The 23,707-nt window shown below is 41.3% G+C and overlaps 1 protein-coding gene across 4 annotated transcripts in view; it reads right to left on the reverse strand.

Annotated features, from left to right (window-relative positions):
• LOC113121448 (Rho guanine nucleotide exchange factor (GEF) 4) overlaps positions 1–23,707 on the reverse strand; it is an 81,667-nt gene that overhangs the window by 36,100 nt on the left and 21,860 nt on the right. Inside the window, exons 3-5 of one of the 4 annotated variants that reach the window (XM_026291959.1) lie at positions 18,700–23,220; positions 17,359–17,628; positions 16,855–16,984 (exon numbers count right to left, since the gene is read on the reverse strand). In XM_026291959.1, the coding sequence (XP_026147744.1) occupies positions 16,855–16,984; positions 17,359–17,628; positions 18,700–23,220 (4,921 nt within the window). Of the gene's footprint in view, positions 1–12,691; positions 13,306–16,854; positions 16,985–17,358; positions 17,629–18,699; positions 23,221–23,707 lie in introns of those variants that run through there. The other 3 variants (XM_026291960.1, XM_026291961.2, XM_026291963.1) reach the window with 3 other exon arrangements.

Consider the following 23,707-nt stretch of genomic DNA (forward strand, 5'->3'; position numbering starts at 1 on the left):
ACTGGGCCTGTTGACCTCTAAAAGTGTGAGAGACGACCCCAGGGTCTGCAGGGCCGCTAGGATGATGGGGCATTGCCTGAGTAATGTACTGAAGCAACAACCAGAGATAACATATTGACATATGATGGATATTTGAAAGTACAGTATATGTCTTTCTGTGAAGCAGTATAAAAACATAACTCAGTTTTAGCTCAGACCACGTCGATGACACTGTCATCAATACACAACTGATTAGATTAGAGCTGTTTGTAGCATAAGGCATCCAATGTCCATTTGTTTTCCTCCTGCTGTGTCTATTTCTGCTTTAAGATGCTGCATCTCCATTCAATAATCAGTGAGCGCTTTATGGCGGTTGATTAATCAGACCCCATAATCCTCACTAGGTGTTTCTAACCTGGAGAAAATGACCTCACTGACCACTACTGACAAATATAGTTGTTTGTTACTGTGACATCAGAAGAGAAACATGTCAAGTCTTATGTTGCTTTCAGAAATACAGACACAGTCCCTGGCCTCTCATGACTTGCCCTGACTTTTAGTCTAATAACTATGAAATGTATTTCCCACAATGCAACTCAATTAAACCAGTGATTCCAGTTTGAAATGCTTGCTTTCTATTATAAATGTGCATATACTGTAAATGTATAGTCTAGATTCTGTGTCCAGAAACCAGAACTTCACAGCAGACACAGAGTTCACACTGGAAACAAAAAAAGTAGAGTAAATGGAAGATTGACTCTTTTCTGACATCAATCCCACAATATAATGTTCTGTATTTCCAATATGAATGTTACTGTTGCGTGACTTGACAGCTAGCAGTAATGACACAAAATGAAGATGAGCAGTAAGTCTTGGAAATATCAATTTACAGCTCACTAAGTAACCACTAAGTGCCTGTTACACAGGGAGTAGTAACTGAGCGAGGGAGGGAGTGATTCTGGACCCAGCCCAGGCTCCGAGACATAACCTTGATGACATCACTATGACATCAACAGTGTCTCCAGAGCCACAGAGGACAATAAACAACTGTCAACCCAGTTAACCCCTCATGACAGTAAACTGATCTTTATGTGTGAAATTCTGCACATTTGCAAACAAAACCTGACAGGCCAGGCTGACCAGGGATGGGACATCAACAAATAGCCACAGTGATGACCAACGAAGCATGTTGCTGCCAGACACTCACTCCTTAGAAATGTCAGTGACTCCTGGCTCATTTATTAAGGGTCTGCACTTAAAGGTGTGATCCTCTTGAGGCTGACAGGGTCAGGGTCTTATCTAACATACCAGGCATTCTCAGGATCAGTCTGCCTTCTGGTTCTAGGCACAACATAAGAGAAACAATATTCAGGAAAAGAGTGGAGATTTGTGAAGCAGCTCTGGTACATGGTGCTACTCTACATGCACATTAAGCATTAGGGTCCTTAAATAAACCAATTTGCACTATGAAATTTTACTTCTTCACTGTAAATCTGGCAATTTGTTACTGTCTGGAACAACACAAAGTAATCTGTCATAGTGTTTCTGTACATATCTAGTTGTTTTTACAGTCTGCAGTCTCCTTTGTAGAACGGCAAACGATAACAGCACCAGAATCCTTCACACATAATCCTTGTTAGATTGTCCCACATCTATTTTTTTGTAACTTTACAAAGTCAGCAATCATACCTTTTTTATGCAGTAGGACGTGATCCATCTTTAGAAGACAACTACTGGGCTATCACAGGCTGGTGAGCCTAAGCAGTTAGAAAGCTGATAAGAAAAGAACAGCCTGTCCCATGAGTTTGCAAAGCGGGTAAAACAGATTGAGAGGGCACATTACTGAAATCTTAAGGTTGGAACAGAAGCTTCGCTTGTGGTTGGCAGAAAGCAGAAACATTCAATAGCTGAGAGTGATACTGACATTGACTCTTGGAAGTCAGTCAGGTCAGCTGTCCCAAGAAAAGTAGGGAATTTGAGTTTATGGTCTATCAATACTGCTGTAATTGAAGAAGCAGACATTAGAACTGAAACAGGGTCTGAAAGGCCAAACTAGGACAAGAAAGACAGCAAGAAAGGAATCAGCACAAATGCATTATGGTAGTAAATAGTGACAATTTGCCTGACTGCAGATGTTACAGAGAAACAGGAATTAACAGGATTTCAGTGAGCTCTAAAATCACCAGCAGTACTCTTAATGCAGAAGTGCATGACATATATAAAACATACAATAATGCAAAGGCCAGTGCAGGGAAAAAAGCTGCAGCACTTAACTAGAACACAAATGTTAGTAACTAGAAATGCAAAAAGCATTACTGTTTCCCACCAAAGTCTGACAGGATAACCTGATCCTTCAGTGCATTCAGGTAGTCAGCTGACGTCACTGTATTGGCACGTAACGTTGCTGAGAACAACACGGACTCCAGATATATTAACACTGGTGGGATTTCTGCAGATATATTAACACTGGTGGGATTTCTGCACGATATAACTTCAAGTTTTTAAGTGACCTCTGATCATGCCACTGAATTGAATGAGAAGGTGTGTCCAGACTTTTGACTTGTGGTTTGAGCTTAAAAGATCAGACAGAAAGCAGCCATGCTTCAGCCACTTTTAAAGTTGCCTGCTGGCAGAAACTATTCCACTACAGGTTGATTCGCCTGCTCTACTGGCATAGAAGTAACGGAGTGGAAGCTATGGACGTTTGTAAAGCTGTAACTTCATCTCCTCCCTACCACCATCTCCCCAAACACCCCAGTCCCGTCTGTGCTCTCTCTCTCTTCGCCTGCTTGTCAATCAGCACGAGGAGGCAGCTGCACCATTAAACCTTGCCATCCTGCTCTGCCCTTCCCAGCAGTGACAAGCAGAGCGGCAGACAAGGGGAGGTGAGAGGGAGAGATGGATGTGATGAAGAGATAGTCACAGAAAGAGAAAAATTAGGGTTTCAGCCTCAGTTCCCCTCAGTCTGAGGATAGAAGGGGCTCAGTGTGATTTCCCATCAGAGGAAATCTATATAAAGGTGTAAGACTTCTGATTATTTGCCTCCTAATGAGGGAGTGGGAACAAGGAGGATTTTCTTCTCCATCTATCCTCTTTCTCAAAGACAAAAAAACTATTTATCTGTGTTGTACTCAGCTTCCTACCAGAGGTTGGTTGATAACACACTGTATATTAAAGTTTGTTTTAACGCTGAATTAAAGTCGTTACACAAAAACATAACTGTACATTTTCCTTTGTTCCCAAAGCACAGAATTACTAAGGTCATTAGAAAATAAATATAATACTATATGATGTTGTGGACATTGTTTGAAGATGCCTAATATTTCCCACTAGTCATTCAGAACTACTGAACCTTTACAGAGGTAATGTCTTTAGAAAAACAAAAACAAGTCACCAACAGCAAAGATGATAGATAAAATGTATGATAGTATATGATAGTATATGATGAAGTAAACACAATTTGAAACTCATTTCTGTGATGTACTTTGGATTTTTTTTATGCCTGAGAGTGGGGGGGAGCTGCAGCATCATCAGCATGCCCTCTCTAAATGCCCATGAGGAAAACCTCCTTTTAAAATAAATACCATTGTTTATGAAGTAGATGTTGACACAGTGTGCTGACTACAACAGTTTCTCACAGATAATGGCTCCTCTTTCATCAAGCAATGCTTATAGCAGAAAAAAAAACTATGCTCTATCACTGAAATTGCTCCACATAGACACTAGTTGTAGCACAGGTGTTCAAATTAATTCCAATACAAACAGAGAAGTGGGAAAGGAACCAACAGCACATTATTCATAAATCTGGGACATTACAAAATGACATTTTCAACCCTGTTTTTCAATAATCCTCTTCCAACACATTATTCATCATATTGAATGTAAAATAAACCAAACTAATATTTCAGTTGGAATTTTCAGTTTAATCTTTCATCATTGAAAGATAAATCATAAGCCACTCTTTGTAGAAAAACCTCTCACTTTAGTTGCTACATGACATCATGTGCCTTTAACAACAAATACCATAGCTCTCCATCTCTTTTATGGAATATGCCGAGCTCCTCTGACATAATGTAATGGGCTGTTTGGAGGCAACAGAGCTATTAAGCAGAGTTAATTGCTCCCAGCACTTTAGCTCATCCTTCTGTTTTGAAACACTAGTTCACTGTAGGGACAACTTCAACTCGACATTATATTGATCACCATCAGACACCGAAAGGAAAATGTTGTGCAATATGAATTTGCACTGGTCTTTAAAGTGATTCTGTGTGTCTGTCAAAGGTTGAGTTTGAAAAACAGATTTATCACAGTCTAAACCTGTATGAAGTGTAAAAATGTAGCTATGGATAAATAACTTTACTCCCCTTTGATTTGTGTCTTTAAGTGACACCAAGTTAGTCCAGATGTCAATAACACATCATTTCTTGTAATTAAATGACATGTTATAAACACTGTGAGAAGCTGATTTGACACATCTTCATGAAACGATCTAAATTAAAGGTTCATTCTCCCCCTGCACTAACAGAACCAGTATACCAAGTATTAAGGTATAATATGTGCCCTGCAAAGCAGAGTTTACCATCATTGTAGTAACTGTGAATGAATTTATTGGGTGGACTGCTGCTGAGCTACAGTAATGGATTTGGATGTCAAAGTAGTTAACGATGGAAATCATTGCAGTCGTTCTATGCATTGTTTCCCCTGCCCCTGTTTCAACTGAATTACTTCAGCAGAGGTAGAACACGAAGACGCTTCAGGCTGAATGGCTGTCCCACAGCGACCTATTTCCCAGAGAGCCCTGTGCCTCCCATGTTTTGTGATAGATGCTTTCAGACATCCTTCTCTCCTCCCCTCACTCTTCTCTGCCCTATAACACGTCTGGTTACATTTTCATCAATGTTATTTTATTATGGTGTACAAACTCAACTGGAAGCATGGCTTTATTTGAAAGATGTGCTGGTGTGTTCATAGTTTACTGGTAAGAAGTTTCTGTGTTTCCACAGTTTCTGAGGCCCACTCAAAAAACAGGGAATAAAAAGGATACAGGATACATTTCAAAGCATAATCTGAAACAGCAAAGTTTTTAATCAAAAATGAATTTATTTCAGTAAATCCTGTGATGGACTGGTGACCTGTCACCCAAAGAGAGCTGGGATAGGCTCCAGCAGATCCCTGTGACCCTGGTTAGGAATAAGGGGGTATAGATGCTGGATGAATGAATCTTTGTATTTGGTGGATTTATTTATAGTGGGTAAGTAGAAAAATCTGAAAGGCTACAGGGCAGCTGTATTATAAATAAGAGCAATTATTATAAATAAAACCACACACACACACACACACACACACACACACACACACAGACAGACACAGATCCTTGATCTCAAATTCATTGGTTCAGTCTGGGATACATGAAAAAACAAAAAAGACACTGAGACAAACAAAATACAATCTCTTTTTAAAATATAAACCCCAATGTCCTTGTGGCCCATCTTTCCGTTTGTCTCAACAGACCTACAGATCAGCACCCTCGCACTTATGTTTCCTCTGCAGAAACCTTCTATCTGTATGTCATGACTCCTAAATTAATACAGTAGTTCATAATATAGAGAAATGTTTGAGTCTCCTTCCTTTTATCTTTTATCTACATCCTCGTCAAATAACGCAGTTATCAGAAGCTGCCTGTCCTGAGAGTTAGCAATATTACTGTATCAATATATGAGCTCCGCAAGCTGTGACTCTTCTGGGATTGATTGGAAGGGCAAAACCTGAGGAATATTTCTGCACTGCTGCCCAGCTGACAGCACCTCTACACATAAAGATAAGCAGTGGAGCATATTTCAGCTGAGAAAGTTAGGAAAAAGTTACCTGATGTAACTGTAAGTGCCATAAAACAGGACTTGTGTTCAAACTATATTGTTACGTGGCATGTTTAGTAGTAGAGACCATGCATCATTGAAACAGCTTCTTGTGCCTGTAATGTAAATGTGGATCAAACTTTACAATATACTGCAATAGTGACACAAAAACATGTTTTAAACAGTGTATAAAAACTCATTCTAGCCTGATAGTGTGACAGCACTGCAGTAAAATGCTTCATATGCTGTGTCTTATGGAATAAGAAGACCTAATATTTAATAATCCACATTTGACAGAACTGTCAAATGTGGATTATTAAATATTAGGTCCCTTTCTTCTAAATCTCTGTTAGTAAATGATTTGATAACTGATCACCAAATTGACCTACTTTATCTTACTGAAACCTGGTTACAGCAGGATGAATATGTCAGTCTGAATGAATCAACCCCCCTCAGTCATAAAAATTATCATGTTCCTCGAAGCACAGGTCGAGGTGGAGGAGTAGCTGCAATCTTCCAGTCAAACTTATTATTAAACTTTCATCCTCAGAACAGTTATAACTCATTTGAGAGCCTCACTCTTAGTCTCTCACATACAAACACAAAAACCAGTTCTACTTGTCATTTTGTACCGTCCACCTGTTCCTTACTCAGAGTTTTTAACTGAATTCCCTGACTTCCTGTCTGATTTAGTGCTTAGATCAGATAAAGTCATTATAGTGGGAGATTTTAACATTCATGTAGATGTTGAAAATAACAGCCTCAGCATTGCATTTAATTCTATATTAGATTCAATTGGTTTCATTCAAAACGTTAATAAACCCACCCACTGTTTTAATCACACCCTTGATCTTGTTCTGACCTATGGCATCGAAATTGAACATCTAATAATTTTTCCCCCAAATCCTGTTTTGTCAGATCATTCTTTAATAACTTTCGAATTTAAAATGATGGATCATGCAGCGTCTGGAAGAAAATTCCACTACAGCAGATGTTTATCCGACAACGCTGTTAATAAATTTAAGAAAATGATTCCATCTTTATTTGCATCCATGCCAAGTATAAACATAGTGGAGGGCAGCTGCCTTAATCCTACTCCCTACCAAATTGATCATGTTGTTGACAGCGCTGTAACCTCACTGCGTGAAACGCTTGATTCTGTAGCCCCTCTGAAAAAGAAGTTAGTGATTCAGAGAAGACTAGCCCCATGGTATAATTTACATGTTCGTACCTTAAAGCAGGCATCACGAAGGCTGGAAAGGAAGTGGCGTTCCACAAACTTAGAGGAAATTTTTCTAGCCTGGAAAAACAGTCTACTAACATATAAAAAAGCTCTCCGTAAAGCCAGAACTGCATACTATTCATCACTAATAGAGGAAAATAAGAACAATCCCAGGTTTCTTTTCAGCACTGTAGCCAGGCTGACAAAAAGTCACAGCTCCGTTGAGCCCAGTGTTCCCTTAGCTCTCAGCAGTGATGAATTTATGAGTTTCTTTACAAATAAAATCACAACTATTAGAGATAAAATTCAGCAGGTGCTTCCTATACCTGCAACAAATGAATCTTCTACTACAGTAGCTCTTGAATCATCTGTAGGACCTCAGTTATGTTTAGACTGCTTCTCTCCTATAGATCTCTCTGAATTTACATCAGTAGTTGCTTCATTGAAATCATCAACGTGTCTCTTGGACCCCATCCCGACTAGACTGCTTAAAGGCACCCTGCCATTAATGAACTCATCTTTATTGGACTTGGTAAATTTATCTCTAGTATCAGGCTACGTACCACAGGCCTTTAAGACTGCAGTAATCAAACCTTTACTCAAAAAGCCTAGTCTTGATCCAGGAGTCTTGGCTAATTATAGACCAATATCCAACCTGCCATTTATTTCTAAAATCCTAGAAAAAGCTGTTGCTAAGCAGCTATCAGACCACTTACACAGGAATGAACTATTTGAAGATTTCCAATCAGGATTTAGAGCACATCATAGTACAGAAACAGCACTGTTAAAAGTTACCAACGATCTTCTCTTAGCCTCAGATAATGGACTTGTTTCTATACTTGTCCTCCTAGACCTTAGTGCTGCATTCGACACCATTGACCACAACATCTTATTACAGAGACTGGAGCATGTGACTGGTATCAGAGGAACAGCGTTAAAATGGTTCCAATCCTATTTATCGGACAGATTCCAGTTTGTTCATGTCCATGATGAACCTTCCACACGAACAAAAGTTAGTTATGGAGTTCCACAAGGCTCTGTGCTAGGACCAATTCTGTTTACCCTGTACATGCTTCCTTTAGGATATGTCATTAGGAAGTATTAATTACCACTGCTATGCGGATGACACTCAGTTATATCTATCTATTAAACCTGTTAACACAAACCAGTTAACCAGACTTCAAGCCTGTCTAACTGACATAAAGGCTTGGATGACCAGTAACTTTTTACTTTTAAACTCGGAGAAAACAGAAGTCATTATATTTGGGCCTAAAAATCTCAGAAATAACTTTTCTAAAATTATAGCTACTCTAGATGGCATAGCCCTGGCCTCCAGCACTACTGTAAAAAACCTTGGAGTTATTTTTGACCAGGACATGTCCTTTAACTCACACATAAAACAAATTTCTAGAACTGCATTCTTTCACCTGCGCAACATTTCCAAAATTAGGAACATCCTGTCTCAAAATGATGCAGAAAAACTAGTCCATGCATTTGTTTCCTCAAGGCTAGATTACTGTAACTCATTACTATCTGGATGTCCTAATATCTTAATAAAAAGCCTCCAATTAATCCAGAATGCCGCAGCCAGAGTCCTGACAGGAACTAGCAAGAGAGATCATATTTCTCCTATATTGGCTTCTCTTCATTGGCTCCCTGTAAAATATAGAATAGAATTTAAAATCCTCCTTCTCACATACAAATCCCTTCATAATCAAGCTCCTTCATACCTTAAAGACCTCATAGTACCATATTATCCCAATAGACCACTTCGTTCTCAGAGTGCAGGCCTACTTGTGGTTCCCAGAGTTCTCAAAAGCAGAATGGGAGGCAGAGCCTTTAGCTATCAAGCTCCTCTCCTGTGGAACCAGCTCTCAGCCTGGGTTCAGGAGGCAGACACTCTCTGTACTTTTAAGGCTAGACTTAAAACCTTCCTCTTTGACAAAGCATATAGTTAGGGCTGGCTTCAGGCAACCCTGAACCATCCCTTAGTTAGTTATGCTGCTATAGGCCTAGACTGCCCGAGGACCATCGGTGCACTGAGCTCCCCTACCCTAACCCCCTTCTCTCCCACCTCATGTATATTCCACCATTGAATGTTACTAACCTTGTGCTCTCTCTCTCCCCTAGTTTGTGCTCTCTCCCTCCCTCTCTCTCTCTCTCTCTCTGTACCTTCTGCAGGTGTCCCTGGTCCTGGAGCTGTTTATCGCTGATGTGCAGTTACTGGCCCCACCAACTTGCAGTGTCTATTTGTTGTTTATTGTTGATGTTCTTTTCTCTCTGCTCTATCCACTCACCCCAACCGGTCGAGGCAGATGGCCGCCCAAACTGAGCCCGGTTCTGCTGGAGGTTTTTTTCTTCCGTTAAAGGGAGTTTTTTCCTCTCCACTGTCGCCAAGTGCTTGCTCATAAGGGAATTGTTGGGTTTTTAGTTTTAGTTTTTGTAAAGTGCCTTGAGATGATTTGTATTGTGATTTGGCGCTATACAAATAAAATTGAATTGAATTGAATAACAAATTAACTAGAGACTAGACAGACAACATCCTTACACACTGTAATGACCAGAACTCACTTTCCTACACAGTGTTAAAGTTTAATAATCAGTCTGCATGTTCCTACACACACAGACAAAATGCACTGCCATTCATAATACTGTGAGTAACACACTGAGTAAAACACTAAGGGCTCTGTTTTCCTCTATTTTTCCTGTCCCATCACAGGCTGATGTTTAGAAAAATACACATCATTATTTAGAGTCAGATCCTGACCAATCAGTCGTTGCCACAGGACATATTTATTTCATAATCGAATCCTTGACTTTTTTAATTTTTATAGCTGAAACTGCAATTTTTATTGACGCATTAACTGTCATACTAACAATATTTATAGTGGAACTTACATTCAGTGTTGGCACAAACAGCTGCTATAATAAGAATCAATTGGCTTTGAAAATGTTCTGCAAATTAACTGATAATACAATTACAGTTACAGCATCTCAAACTATTTCATTCACATGCACACACATCTGTATAGTGTTGTAAATGGTGGTGGTGGACACAGTACAAAGGTTTACTGTGCACGAGTGCACATTATTTCCTATTATTGAAAAGAGGACACACCATGTTTTCTACATTTGTTTTTGATACTTAAAAGACAAAGATGGTGTGAGAACAACCTAACTCTTTCTATTTGATTGGCCTAAACACATACATTTAATTTATGTATAGGTTGTCAAATAGAAACAAAATTTTAATTGAATATCAACTGGACTGTAACATTACAGATTGAACCGGATTGTTTTTTACCTTCTAAATCAGCTGGTACTTTCTGATACCTTCTACCTGGACCAGGTAGAAGGTATCAGCTATGTGAGAGACAGAGATACAGTGGGAAGAAAATGTTTGTAAACCCCCTCTGGTCTGGAATCAGCATGGATGACAAGTTGGCCTCTACGACCACTGATAAAGGCACCAAACAACAGCAACTGAACTTCATAGTAGAACACAGTAATAGACACATATTACGCTTGTTGTCGGACTTATCAGAGTTTGTCGGTGGATGTATCCTTTCCACAGCTGTTTAACAGAAGATCTGACATTAGAAGAAGATTTGACATGTGAGTGTGCAGGATTTGGATTTGTTTAAAGACATCTGCAAGCCAAGTGGCAGGCAAGACAGGCCAATCCCTAGCATCGTAAACCAGGACTGTATCTAAGCTCATCTCTTTCGTGGGAAAGGACTAATTAGATATAGATGGGCTCACCTCCACATACAGCATGTTGGAGTTTACCCTTGAGAACAAGAGGGTCACCTTGCAACTGCAAGTCTCTCAGGATCAGGCTATGACTTTTGTCTGCATTTATGACTGAAACAGAAGCACCATCACGGGACTCCATAATTCTGTTGGGGGACTTTAATGCTCAGTGTTGCAGAAGGTTGTTGCCTGAGGAGGCCATCAGGCTGAAGATGGAGACTTTCCTGGCATGGTTCGCCCAGGGTTCTCCTGAAGCTGCAGTTGGGTACTAGCAGGACAGAAGGACTGCAGTGGTTGTAGAAGCAAAACCCCGGATGTGGGCAGCTCAGGCAGGGAAAGCAGAGTTTGACCCAGATTGTGTTCACCTCTGCTGACTGAAGATGTCAGGTGGTGAAAGGAGTGAATAGATATCAGCACGTTTGTCTTAGACAAGGTCAGACGACACTTATTCACATTGGTTTTTTGTGTCAAGGATGTCGAACCTTCAAAACTACCTGGTTATAATCACAGAAAGATCATGACAACACTCTCAACTAGTGTTGACTACTAGAGACAGGATGTGTGGTGCCTCTGTGTGTAGACAATCATTCATTGTGACCTCCATCCCCAAAATTTTATGCCACTTTAGCATTAAAGACCACAAGATGTCAGAATGCAGTCCATAAAGAAATTATCTGTCTGAACTGAGTCTTAAAAGTTAAAACCCAAAGCTCAACACACCTTTACTTTGTTTTCATTCTACATGGGGACTTTGCACTGACTCACATTCATTCCCTAACTTTAACGTACCCTAACCCTAACCTGACACCAAGCCATCAGCCTAAAATGAAGTGATTTATCTTTTTGTCTCTATAAGGACATCGAGTCCCCACAGTGCGACTGTGTAAACAGAACATGAGTAATGCCAGCCCACACACACACAGCCTGACTAACAAAGCCGCAACAACAACTGGGAGTCATAATAATGCCAATGTGATACAGTTTCAATGAGGGAGATCTGTGCTAAATGTCACAATGTTATGCTAATAGAGAATATCCCATTTCAGATTTGGCTGCTGCCAGCTTAGCATTTCACAGCTGTACAAAGTCCTGAGCTCATGGCCAGTTTGCTTTATATTCGCCCTGGTCTTTCATCCCAAAGCTGCAGTGAGCACAGTTCCACGAAAACAACATAAGAACAGTTTGACAGGGCTGCTGAAACTGAAGCTACATAAACCTGCATGTAAAAACAAACAAGCTAGACACAGGCTAGGTGGGAACATCATAAGACAATACAACACTACCAGGGCTGGCAGCTAGTGTCGACCGGAAAAAAAAAAAAAAAAATGTCTTCAATGAAACAGCAGCAAAAATGACAGCTGAGCTAAATTAAAGAGGGCCTGGTAGCAAAACACAGCAATCATCATTTTCATCAAGGCAAAAACTCAAACATAAATGCAGTCAATAATAGAATGTGATCTAGGTTTTGATTTAACACATGTATGTAAAACGATATTTGTAGTATTAAAACGGACAAACTGCTTATGTCTCCCTCTGGATGACTGAGCAAATGGCTCACCCAAACACATCAACCAGCTGAACGCCTGACACACACACACACACACACACACGCACGCACACACACACACACGCGCGCGCGCGCACACACACGCACACACACACACACACACACACACACACAGTACATCCAATCCAACCCTGAATAACACACTAACCTCATGGCAGTGTGTCATTCTGCTCATGTGCATGTTTGCTCACATACAGAGAAGTTTACGTCTTCACGGACAAGAAAAATAAAGCGTTATTTACAAATTACATACTGACAGTAGGTGATTTTGAGGTTACTAAGCTCAGACCTGCGTCGTGGGTGCAGGACACTTACCTGTGGTGGAGTGCAGACTCTCCAAGCTCCAGTAGTGAGACAGGACCCCCTTCAGAGTGCCACCTAAACTACCTCCTCCTCCGCCTCCACCCATACACCCACCAACCCCAAGACCTCCATCCACCATGCTGTCCACTCCTCCGCCTGTTGGACTCCCTCCGTCCGAGTCGGACCCCGGTGATAGCCCTGAGCTGCCGCTGCCACAGCTGCCACAGCTGCCCCCAGGCAAAGGCACGCCCCCCTCTGAGACCTGCTGGGTCCGCATCCCAGAGTGAACACTCGACAGCGAGGGGGAAAATTGGAAATGGGCAGTGAAGAAGTAAACGTAAATGCAGGGGAGGCGATACAGCTGAGCAGGTGGTTTATTCCAATGGCAGGGAGAGAACGCAGAAAAGGAGGAGGAGGAGGAGGAAGCTCCAGCTGATATCTGCTGCACTATTTGCTGTGGTAAGATTCAGCTGTCAGTTTGCTGCTTCCCCATCTCACGCACATAACAGGAGAGCTGTAACAGTGTTTCTCTTCTCCCTTCATTTCTCTGCTCTGGATCACCTCTCATACAGCCTCTGCCTCCTCCCTCTCTGCTCCCCTGTCTCTGGGTCTCTCTACCCATTTGCACACTGCTTCATTTCCTCCCATTAACTCACACAGCCATATCTCTCTCTCCCTCTCTCTCCCTCTCTCTAGGTTGACATCAGCGGGGGCCCTGGAAAGGGGTTTCTGCAGCTCGACTCTGTCGTTTGTCTGCCAGCAGCAGTGCAGACAGCTCACTAATGCTGCAGGATCCATTTTGGTGGACACTGAGAGGAGCCACCCATCCCTCCTCTCTCAGCCCCCCCCCCCCCCCCCCCCCCCCCTCCAACCCCACCAGGCACACAATGCTCTATTGCACCTCTGACCACACCAAACAGTGATGTCACCATGTACTGGGAGAGCTTTATTTTTTCCATTACCAATTAAATGCCAACTATTTTACAACGTCACTGATTAGATATGAGATTTCTACCATTCCAACACAACGTAGGCGAGGGGATTTAGTTTGTGCCGTTTGTAGCATTGAACCATGACAATAAAAACTGAAAGAAACATCACTTCGTAGGAACACAACATCAGACCAGCACTTTTCTTTATATTCTATGGTGTCTCCAAATCAAAACTATCTGCATGCAAGGAAGTGAGAATATATGTATTTTGTGATATGGATTAGCCAACCATAAAAGAATCACTTTAAGCAGGACCAGGTCAAAGTCTCCTTACTTTAATAACTAAATTAAAAATAAATTTGAATTTTAATAATTACATTTATTCACCTTTTGACTATTTCCTGCTGTATAATCTCTCACAGCAAATCAGTTTTGCTCCAGCAGCCCACACACAACACAGTTTGCAGGATGAAAATGTCACAGTGATAGGATCAGCAGCAGATGGAGTGAAACTGAAAAAAGGCTGATTGTAACACCAAGACCAAGTTATTAGATATGATCTGTGGCTGTGGAAACCCATAGTAAACACATAGTAAAAGAGTGTGCACATATATTTCCTATGTCCCTATATTCTAACTCTGTACAGTGTATTCTAACTTTATTTGTGCCATAAACATGTAAGAATAATAAGTCACAAAGCTCTGTCATACACGAGTCATGGTCAATGAACAAACAATGGCTAAACGTAACAGACCATAAACCTGAAGCTAATGATGCTTGATTAACAGTTCACCTTTTTCACTATTGAAGAACAGGTTACTATTATGGGCTGTGTTTACAGCCGTCATCTCACAGCAAAGAGTTTCTGGGTTTAAACCTGTTGTTCATGCAGGTTAATTTGGTCTGTGACTCTACCCAGGCACCACACCATGCCCAAAACAATATTTAAGAACTGAAGAACATGTCTTACCCAAAATATTTCCTACTGTGTGCTACATGTATATGTATATAGCTATATCACACCTTCAGGGATTAATGAAGCTCATCTCATGTTATCTCATGTATGAAAGGACAACTCTGGAACAAATCCAGGCCCTACTCACCCCAAACCCACCACCATGACACTCTACAGGATAAGCAGTATATATGATGGATGAAGGTTATCATTATCAAGGGATTTCATGTCAGTCAAACAAAAGCAGCTTAAAGAAGATTACAAGACAAAAGATGATGGATCGTAGTACCCGCAGTACTGTGAAAAATGGTAGGAGTGGCTTTATTACTGTCCCATTCTCAGTCCAACTGGGCAGCACAGAGAGAGAGTCCCATACTTGTCTTGTAATTCAGCTCACATTTCAATTAATCCAATGAATGTAATTAAAGTGAGACCACTGGCCTCACTGTGGGAGCAGGTAGTCAGCTTCCTGGCAGGCTAAGCGTGTATGATGAAAAATGTAATCCAGGGATAAAGATTGTGCAAAATGCACAAACTACAATACACCACAATGGAAAATGTGAATTGCAGAAGCATGCTAGTGAAGAAAGACAAGCTTACTAAATGTTAACCACTGAACATGCTGTAATTGTGCCATAGAGTTGATGAATTGGAGAAAACCACTAAAGAAACAATAAAAAAGTCAGTGTCTTCCCAAAGCATCTCATGTCTTGTCTGTATGTCAAGAGGAACTTTCTGAGCTTTGAATTCTAATGAGAATTTACTGCAGCCAGCAGGTTAAATAAGGAACTGCACTGGCTGTGTTAAAGCTGGACTTAACTGCACATGTTAAAAATAGTAAGTCAGTTTTAGTTACATTCACAGAGTAAAGCCTGAGTTACCAACATTTATCAGAAATACTATGATCTGCAAACTGCCTGAAGGAAAGATAATCTCCATCCTTACACAGAGTAATCTTAATTAATCAGCTCTGGGCTTATTTGAAGAACTACAGATTTGTAACCTGAGTGTAGTTTTAACAGCAGCACACACACCAATAAACTGTCACTAATCACCTTCAATGGTGTTTTTGCAGGTCATCTGTTGTGTCATATCCATCTGTTTTGTCCAATATCTTTTCTGTGGGTTCCAGAAGGAGCCAAGTCTGAGCTTTCAGAGTAAATTTGAAGGTACAGACAGGATGCACATATCTGTCCTGCCCTCTCCAACGAGCACAACAAATTATTAAACCAAAATGGATTAAAAATACTCTCAGTCAAGCATAAATAACACTAACATACATGGCTTGCTCAACTGTACTCATTACCACCAGCATGGTGCATGAGTGGTCAGCACTGTTGCCTCACAGCAAGAAGGTTCCTGGTTTGAAACCCATCAGGGGCCTTTCTGTGTGGAGTTTGCATGTTCTCTCTGTGCTTGTGTGGGTTTTCTCCAGGTACTCTGGTTTCCTCCCACAGTCCAAAAACATGTATGTCAGGTTGATTGGTGACTCTAAATTGCCCATAGGAGTGAGTGTGAGTGTGTGAGGTTGTTTGTCTCTATGTGGCTCTGTGATGGACTGGTGACCTGTCCAGGGTGTACCCCTGCCTTTCACCCAAAGAGAGCTGGGATAGGCTCCAGCAGATCCCTGTGACCCTGGTTAAGGAATAAGGGGGTATAGAAAATGGATGGAGTTTGTTGGACTCACTGACTCATATTTGCTCTGTGGGACAGTCAAATGGCTAAAACACAAAATGTAAAAAACACCATTGGCCTGTGGACACTTTTTCATTTATATATTGTCATGTATGATCTAACATAAGGACTAATGGCACTTCATTTAGAAATACACGTTTTAAATGTATGTTTAGAAAAATTACACTATTATGGACAAAAATTACTTTTAGTAAACAACTAGTCACTTTGCAGCCATAAGCTCCAGTAGAATAAGACTAGCAAGAATTCAGCCTCTCTGTATTGTTACAGCTGTTAAAGTTACATTAACACAAGGAAAATAACTAAATAAGACGTAAATTAGGTCAACATTTTGAAAGCAAGCTCAGTCATTTCTCTTGTTTTTAGGACCACTTCCATCAGAGCTTAGTACAAAACTGTGCTCTGAATAATTTACTCTCAACCAACTGCACAGCTGGACGGTTCTAAGAACCAAAACCTAGTCGTGTTGTTAGAACTGTCATCTAAAAAGGAAAATGCTGCAGCTTCAACTCTTCCAACGTACGGTCACAACCTTTCTCAAATCTGAATGCAATATCTAAAATGCACAATGCTGAACAAAATTGGTTACTCACAGGAGTAGGAGATATTTCTTCTCCAGCCCAAGCAGTCAAGACCAGCAGGGGTGCTCTGAGAGAAGCTGTGGGTCATAAGAGGCATTCCCTGAAAGATCTTGATAGGCTCCAAGGTGACTCCAGCATCAGTCTGTGGACATGGAACAGGACTAGTTTTAATCACTGGCATTATCACTGATATTTTTTTTTTTCTTCTAATGATGACCTGGACGTGAACAAATAAAAACAATACCAGTGAGTTATGTAGTATAAAGAGATAAAAAGGATACAATACCAATGGGCATGCGTCAAAGTGTAGAGTAGGAAAAAATAGATCAGTCCATGTGTGAAACAGAAGGTGAGGAGAAGATATGCACAGCCATCATAGCCAAGAAGAGAAGTCAGCAACGAGAAGTAGATTATCCAGAAAGAAATGCCACACAGAGGCAAGGCAGAAGAGGAAGAGTATGATTACTAAGACTTTCATTTGTTTTAGTATCTCACAGTACTGTGGCAACATCTTACTTTGTCCATTTCTTCAGATATCAGTGTGTTGCGTTGCCCCAGGCCCCTGATGATTCTCGCCAGTTTGAATCTGTATTTCTTTTGCTCTTCAATCCACAGGTCATCTGAACATCTTCGCCTTAGGTGCTGGCCACCTCCATCAAATCCCACATCCACCCAGCAGCCAGTCCTCCGTCTGCCAAGAACCAAAGAGGCCTTCCACTTGCCCCTCACCTCCAACAGTTTTCTTGCTCTGGACTGGATGGCAGGTCGACCACCGTTTTGTGTGCCCTTTTGAGTGCATAGTTAACTAGTTAGTCAGTCACCTTGTCCATACCAGCTATTTCCCTTTTCAGCACCCCAGGTACAGTGCACAGCTAAGGATAGTTTCACGGCTCTCCTCCAGTATGCAGATGTTTTCCTAACTAACCTCTTCTGTGCCACTGGCTTCATTTATTAATTCGTTTTAATAAAGATTTGATTTTACTGTCGTTCTACACAAGAAATAAATTGTAAAGTGCATAGTGAAAAAGTATTAGAAAACTGAATTGCATCCTGAAGTTTATAAAGTTATATAGGAATGAAATGGCAGAGAGCCGAAACTAAGAAGGGATTCATGCTTCAGCAAGGATACAAGTAAATGTCTATGCAGATTCAGGCAGAGAATGGTGTTAAGAGTAAACACCTGAGGTTTTATAGAGAAGTCATTGCACACTACCCCTAAATCAACAAGCCATTGTATTGACCTGTGCATCAGGCAAGCTGATTGGTTGATCCAACATTATGCACTGCCAGTGATGGACAAGATTAGAAAGTATAAACACAAATATAAGGCAGGTTTCTTTTCAAGGCATAATATCAGAGCCAGTTGTATTCTCCTCCTCTCCATTTATGATATTAATCATTTTTTCTTCACCAATGACGTCGCAAGGGTGACACTGATTTCCATTTTTTGATTTATTCAGCTCTCCATCTCTGTGCCGTCAACCAAAAGACAAACAAAACATCCAAACAGAATTTATCATTTGATCCAAGATATAAGTGGATCTGTTTAAACCATTGTTCTAATTGGATTTTGGGGCAATGCAATCAGGTAATGTTAGTTTGACTTAAATAAATATAAACCCAGTAAGAGTAAAGAACATTGTGACTGCTTTAAAAGAAACTAGAGCTTCACTGGCATCTTGACTGAGCCTGAGTAAAGCCTGTTTTAGCATATCTACACTGATGTTTAATGTACACAAAAACAAAGGGCACCTACAACATTTACACATCAGAAATGTTTTCATTTTTTTGAGAGACGTTACACATTTTCTTAAAAGAAAATCTGATCTGTGCATGACACGTTTTTTTTTTTCTTACCTCAGAATCATTCATGAAGCCAATGGCATACAGGCTCATGTGTGACTGGCTGTCTAATCTGCCCTCAGTTGCATCCAGAAGGCTGAGGCTGACAGCGAGAGGGCTAGTTGAAGGTTTTATGGTTTTAGGTCTCTCAGGGGGTTCTGTCAGTCCCTCCACACTGACTGACTGACCTAGAGGAATAGGACACGCAGAACTGGTCCTTGATGGGTGAGGGCGGTGAAAAAAGTTATGTTGAGCCACAGGCCTTGGGCTGATAGGTTTAGGGCTCATTGGTCGTAGGGGGCTCTCAGTCAAGGCCTCACTAGCCACAGGGAGGGACCCAGTCCAGGAAGGTGAATGTGGGTGAGAAAAAGTGATTAGTGAGCAAGGACTCAAAGGTGAAACAGGGCCAATGTGAATGGGCTTTGGGACTGCAGGGTGATCTAAGGATGAAGGTAGGCTATTTGATGAACCTCTTCTTTTCTGACCCTCTGATGTGCAGCCAGGTGGGGTTTTCTTTTCATTCCACTGTGGAGATTCCCGTTTGGGGATGGGATCAGTGTGGCGAAGGGCTCTGAGGGAGGATGGTGATCCTGGATTGCTGAGTCTATCTGGAAGTGTAGAGGGCATTAAGCCTCCAAAGTCCTCCATAGCCATGTTGTTACATTCCCCATCTGGCACCGAAACGGTTCTTTTCAGCAATTCAGCTTCCTTGGCCTTTTTTAGTTTTCTCCATGATTGTTTGACTTTACCAGTATACACACCAAGACCCACAGTGATCTGCTCCTCTTTCTCCTTATCCGGTGAACGAGATTCAAACAGGCCAGAAATGGACTTGTGCGCTTGTGCAAAGCGCATGTAGATGTTTAAATTATCACTGCTCTTGCTCCTGTTGTAGATTTGAACATTAGATGATTGAACTTGCTCGAGTAGGAGGTTATCTGAACTTGACTCTCCATTATCCACCTCACTAATCCCTTGGCTGACAAGATGACGGACATGGCGAGTGTAGGGGGTAGAGGGAAAGAAGCCACAGTCCTTTTCATTCATCTCATAGTGTACTGGGGACAATGTTTGAACTGTTTGGTTGAAGATATTATCTTTGACAAAAACCTCATCGTCTGAATCATCCTTCTGTGATGCTTCTTCAGACAGAAGTCCCTCATCTCCTCCAACTGGGGATCCCTGAGGTGGTTCCTCACCTTTGGCACCCTTAGAGGCCTTAGCCTTCCTAAACGAAGGCATTTTTGCAAAGACAGAAAACTTAGGACCTTTATTTCCTGTCTGGCTGCCTTTTGTTTTGCTTCTTTTGATCAGTTTGTCATTTCTGTCTGAAATAAAGTGTGAATCCTCTAGTTCATTGCAGTTGCTGCTAGCTGTGGTGTAAGACATAACATCAGGACTACACTTTACTGTGCTGCTATTGCGTAGGACTGGTGTAACTGGGTTCATTGCAGGTTCTAACTCAGCAGTGCTTAAATGTTTTTCTTTCAGCTCCACCTGCTGCTGTGGACTTTTGGGACTAGAGATGTTCCCTAATGGATTATTAACAATATCCATAACTTTCTCAGTAGGCCTCATTATCTCATATTCTTTTTTTATATCTTCCTCTGCTGTGCCACAGTTTTCCAATGAACACTCGGCCTCCTGAATTGGCTCTAAACTTCGTACAGCCAGCAGGTTGAGGCTGACATCAGGATGTGAAGACCTTACTACCATTACCTCTTGCTGTGGATCTTGCTGGTTGACCTGTGTGTGCTCTGTGCACTTGTTAACCAGGGTATAGTCCTCCAATGTTTCAGAGAAACTGCTTATTCTTTTAGATACCCTGTGATCCATTGGTTGCTTCTCTTGTATAAAATCACTGTCTGAAATTTGGGGCTTAAGGCCTTCATTATTTTTAGAGTTAGAACTGTTGAACTTTTGACTTTCTACAACTGTGTCATCCTCAGTCCTCAGTTTTTCTAGCTCATCCACATTAACCACACTTAAATGGCTGTGGCTCTCAAGGTCTTCACTGTTCCAGTGAGGGATGTGATCCAGTGAAGACAGGGGCCGCTCAGATTCTTCCTGAGGCTTGTGTAAATCTTCAAAGAGGTCAAGAGCCACATTTGTTGACGGTTTAATCGCAGAGCAAATTATTTTCTCATTAGTTCCGTAGGGTCCCTGGGTCCCACTCTCACCTTTCCCCACTCCTTTTATACTGGTCTCTGTATTTCGGTTAGATTGTGTGAGCAGAGAAACAGAAGTTTTCACTCTACAGTGAGGTTCAGAGATCTTCAGATCCAGCTGAACTTGCTTACAATGACTAGAATTTGTGCTGAGAGTGGTTTGTATGCTTGTTGGGGAAATGTCCTTTTGAGTACCACCTTTGTGTTCTTTGTTACTGTCCTGAACAGACTCAGGACATGTTGACATTCTTCCTATCTTTGTAGGTTCATGCTGAGCAAAGAAGTAACCATCAGGACTACTAGCGTTTGCTCTGGGAATGACTCTTAGCTGTGTAGGAAGATCTCTAGTGCCAAGTTGTGACTGTGGAAGACTGACATTGCTTACTGCTTCCACAACCTTTTCCTGGTCAACACAAACGTGACTGGTCTCCCCTGTCCATTCCTTGTTTTGCTGGACAGAGGAGCAGGGTATTTCTGTGCTGCCTCCCTGTCCTCTAAAATTCTCTGATGACATAGAGGAGGTATCCTCTGCTCCTGGGTTGGCAGATAAAAACAGCAGATTTGAGAACATGTGTTGAGGCAGAGATTCCTTACACCCCTTACCAGTGTCAGACTGGATCTGAGCTGAGTCCACACAGCTTGATTGTGTCTTCTCCAAAATCTTGTCCACAGACTGGAGCTTCCTCTGAAAGTGTGTTTCTACTGTCTGTTCCAAGTGCTTAGGGATTAAAGTTTGGCCTGGAAATTGTGATGGTTGTAATCTTAAACTCTCAGGTTGTTTTTCATTTAGCTGCCTCCCAGTGAGCTCTGCCCTGCCTGACTCTGACACCAGGACAGGTGAAGCTAGTTCAGAAACCTTTGGGGTCAGCTCAGTAGTACATTTGTCCAGTAGACTGGAGGCTGTGGTCTCTGAGGAAATGGTGACTGAGGAACAGATTTCATTTACTGCTCCTGGTGGTCGTGTCCCCTCTGTCGTAGTGCCGACACATCCAGATCGCTCCACCTGGGAGCAGACACTCGACAACTCTGTCTTATCCTGAGCAGCTGTTTCACTGTTACAAACCTGACATTTTATTTCTGACAGTCCTCTGTTGAAACTATCCTCACACTGAGTGTGAGAATAACAAATATCCATGTGTGTGTCATGTGTGTGACTGAGCCCTGACCTTATGTTATGTGATATGCTATTTGTCATTGTGCCACTTGCTTCTGTGATGTTTGCACTTTCTACAGCAATGTCTGTAATTAACTGAGAATCTGAATGTGTGCATTTTGTCTGATATTTAGGATGTGGTGGTGTGCAAATAAGGCCAGATGTTTGTGTATTTATTACATCTGTGAAACGTGAACCAGCTATACATGTGTTGCCCTTACAATTGATCTCTATTTTGTGATTTGTTTGGTGTCGTGTTTGATTATAACATCTTCCCAGACTCTCACATAGGTCCTTGCTGTAAAGGTTTACAGCCTGTATTTCTCTGTCAGGATTAATTACATCTTCGTGAGCTAATGTTTTTCTCTGGCTATGATGTGTATCATTAAAGTCACTGTTGCGTCTATTTAAACCTGTATTTTTCTCTACAAAGCGTTTGCTAAGCAGTTCAGTATCTTGTACTTCTATATCCTGAAAATTGCAGATTTCTAATTTTTCTTGCTGTTGTGTCTCCACAGTTTTATCCTCTGTGGTGTTTATTTGGATCATGAATGCTTCTGACTCAGAAGATTCATTCAGCCTTTTGAGATTGCCTACTCCTAGCTGTGCATGCAGCTTGACATTTTGAGTGTCTGGTGGAGTGTTTACCTTTATGTCAAAGGTGTCTGTGTTGTGTTGGCTTTGTACGTGTAAACTGTATGGTTCCGTACTCCCATCGACTTGAGTTTCTGTGCAAACAGACTGTTCTTGGTTCAAGTTGAATTTCTTTGTAGTTGTGTGGGGTTGGCTCTCAGCTGAACACAGGCCTCTGTTGCTTAGTTTTAAGGGAATACTAGGGTCCAGATAGTTTTCTGGTCTTCTTCTCACTCTACAACTGGAATGTCCAACATAGGTTTTTGTGGCATTGTCGTGGCCTTCCTTGGTTACCACTGACTCTCTTCTTCGGGCTTTGCTCTGCCCAGTGTCTAAGCTCCTGTCTGTTGCTTTCCAACAATCACAGGCCTCCTCCAGTCCAAGCAGGGCATTCAAAGAGCCCTCACTGTCCAGATTCACATCTGACAGAGTGTCACTGTGCCATGAGTGGGAGTCAAAACACTCATCAGCTGTGTCACAGCGTCCAATGTTTCTCTTGCATACTTCCAGGGTGCCAGGACCAAAATCTCCCTCCACTGACCCTAATCCTTCAGAAGAGGAGTCTTCAAGGGTTTCCTGAGGCTGTGGAAACAGTAAAGAAGAGTGGGATAGAAACCAGTGCACACTTTAACTTAACACATTAACTTAACCTTGTAATGTTACCTCCAGGTCCCACATAACTGTTCTTACCTGTTGTTTCATTGTAAGTCAAATCACACAGTCATGTAAGGAGTCCACAGAAGGGGAACCACACTGGACTCTCACTTCATTATCTTTTTTAGGACTTGTTTAATAGAAGTTTGACTGAGTCACATTACAGTGACAGTCTGTGCGAGCCAAAGAAGCACTACAGAAAATGTATGGGGATTGCAATTTTGACCAAATAAGTATGAATCAAAGCAAACAGGAAGATATACATAGTACATATTTCTGAGCAAGGATTACTTTTAAATTATGTTTGACCTTAAGAACCTTGGTGTGTTAACATTTATAACAAAGCTTTTTGATTAAAAAAAAGGGAGAATGAGAAAACAATTTAATAGTGACAAAAAAATAGAAATAGAAATTG

Source organism: Mastacembelus armatus, chromosome 20 (genome assembly GCF_900324485.2).
Source record: "Mastacembelus armatus chromosome 20, fMasArm1.2, whole genome shotgun sequence".
Taxonomy (NCBI): domain Eukaryota; kingdom Metazoa; phylum Chordata; class Actinopteri; order Synbranchiformes; family Mastacembelidae; genus Mastacembelus; species Mastacembelus armatus.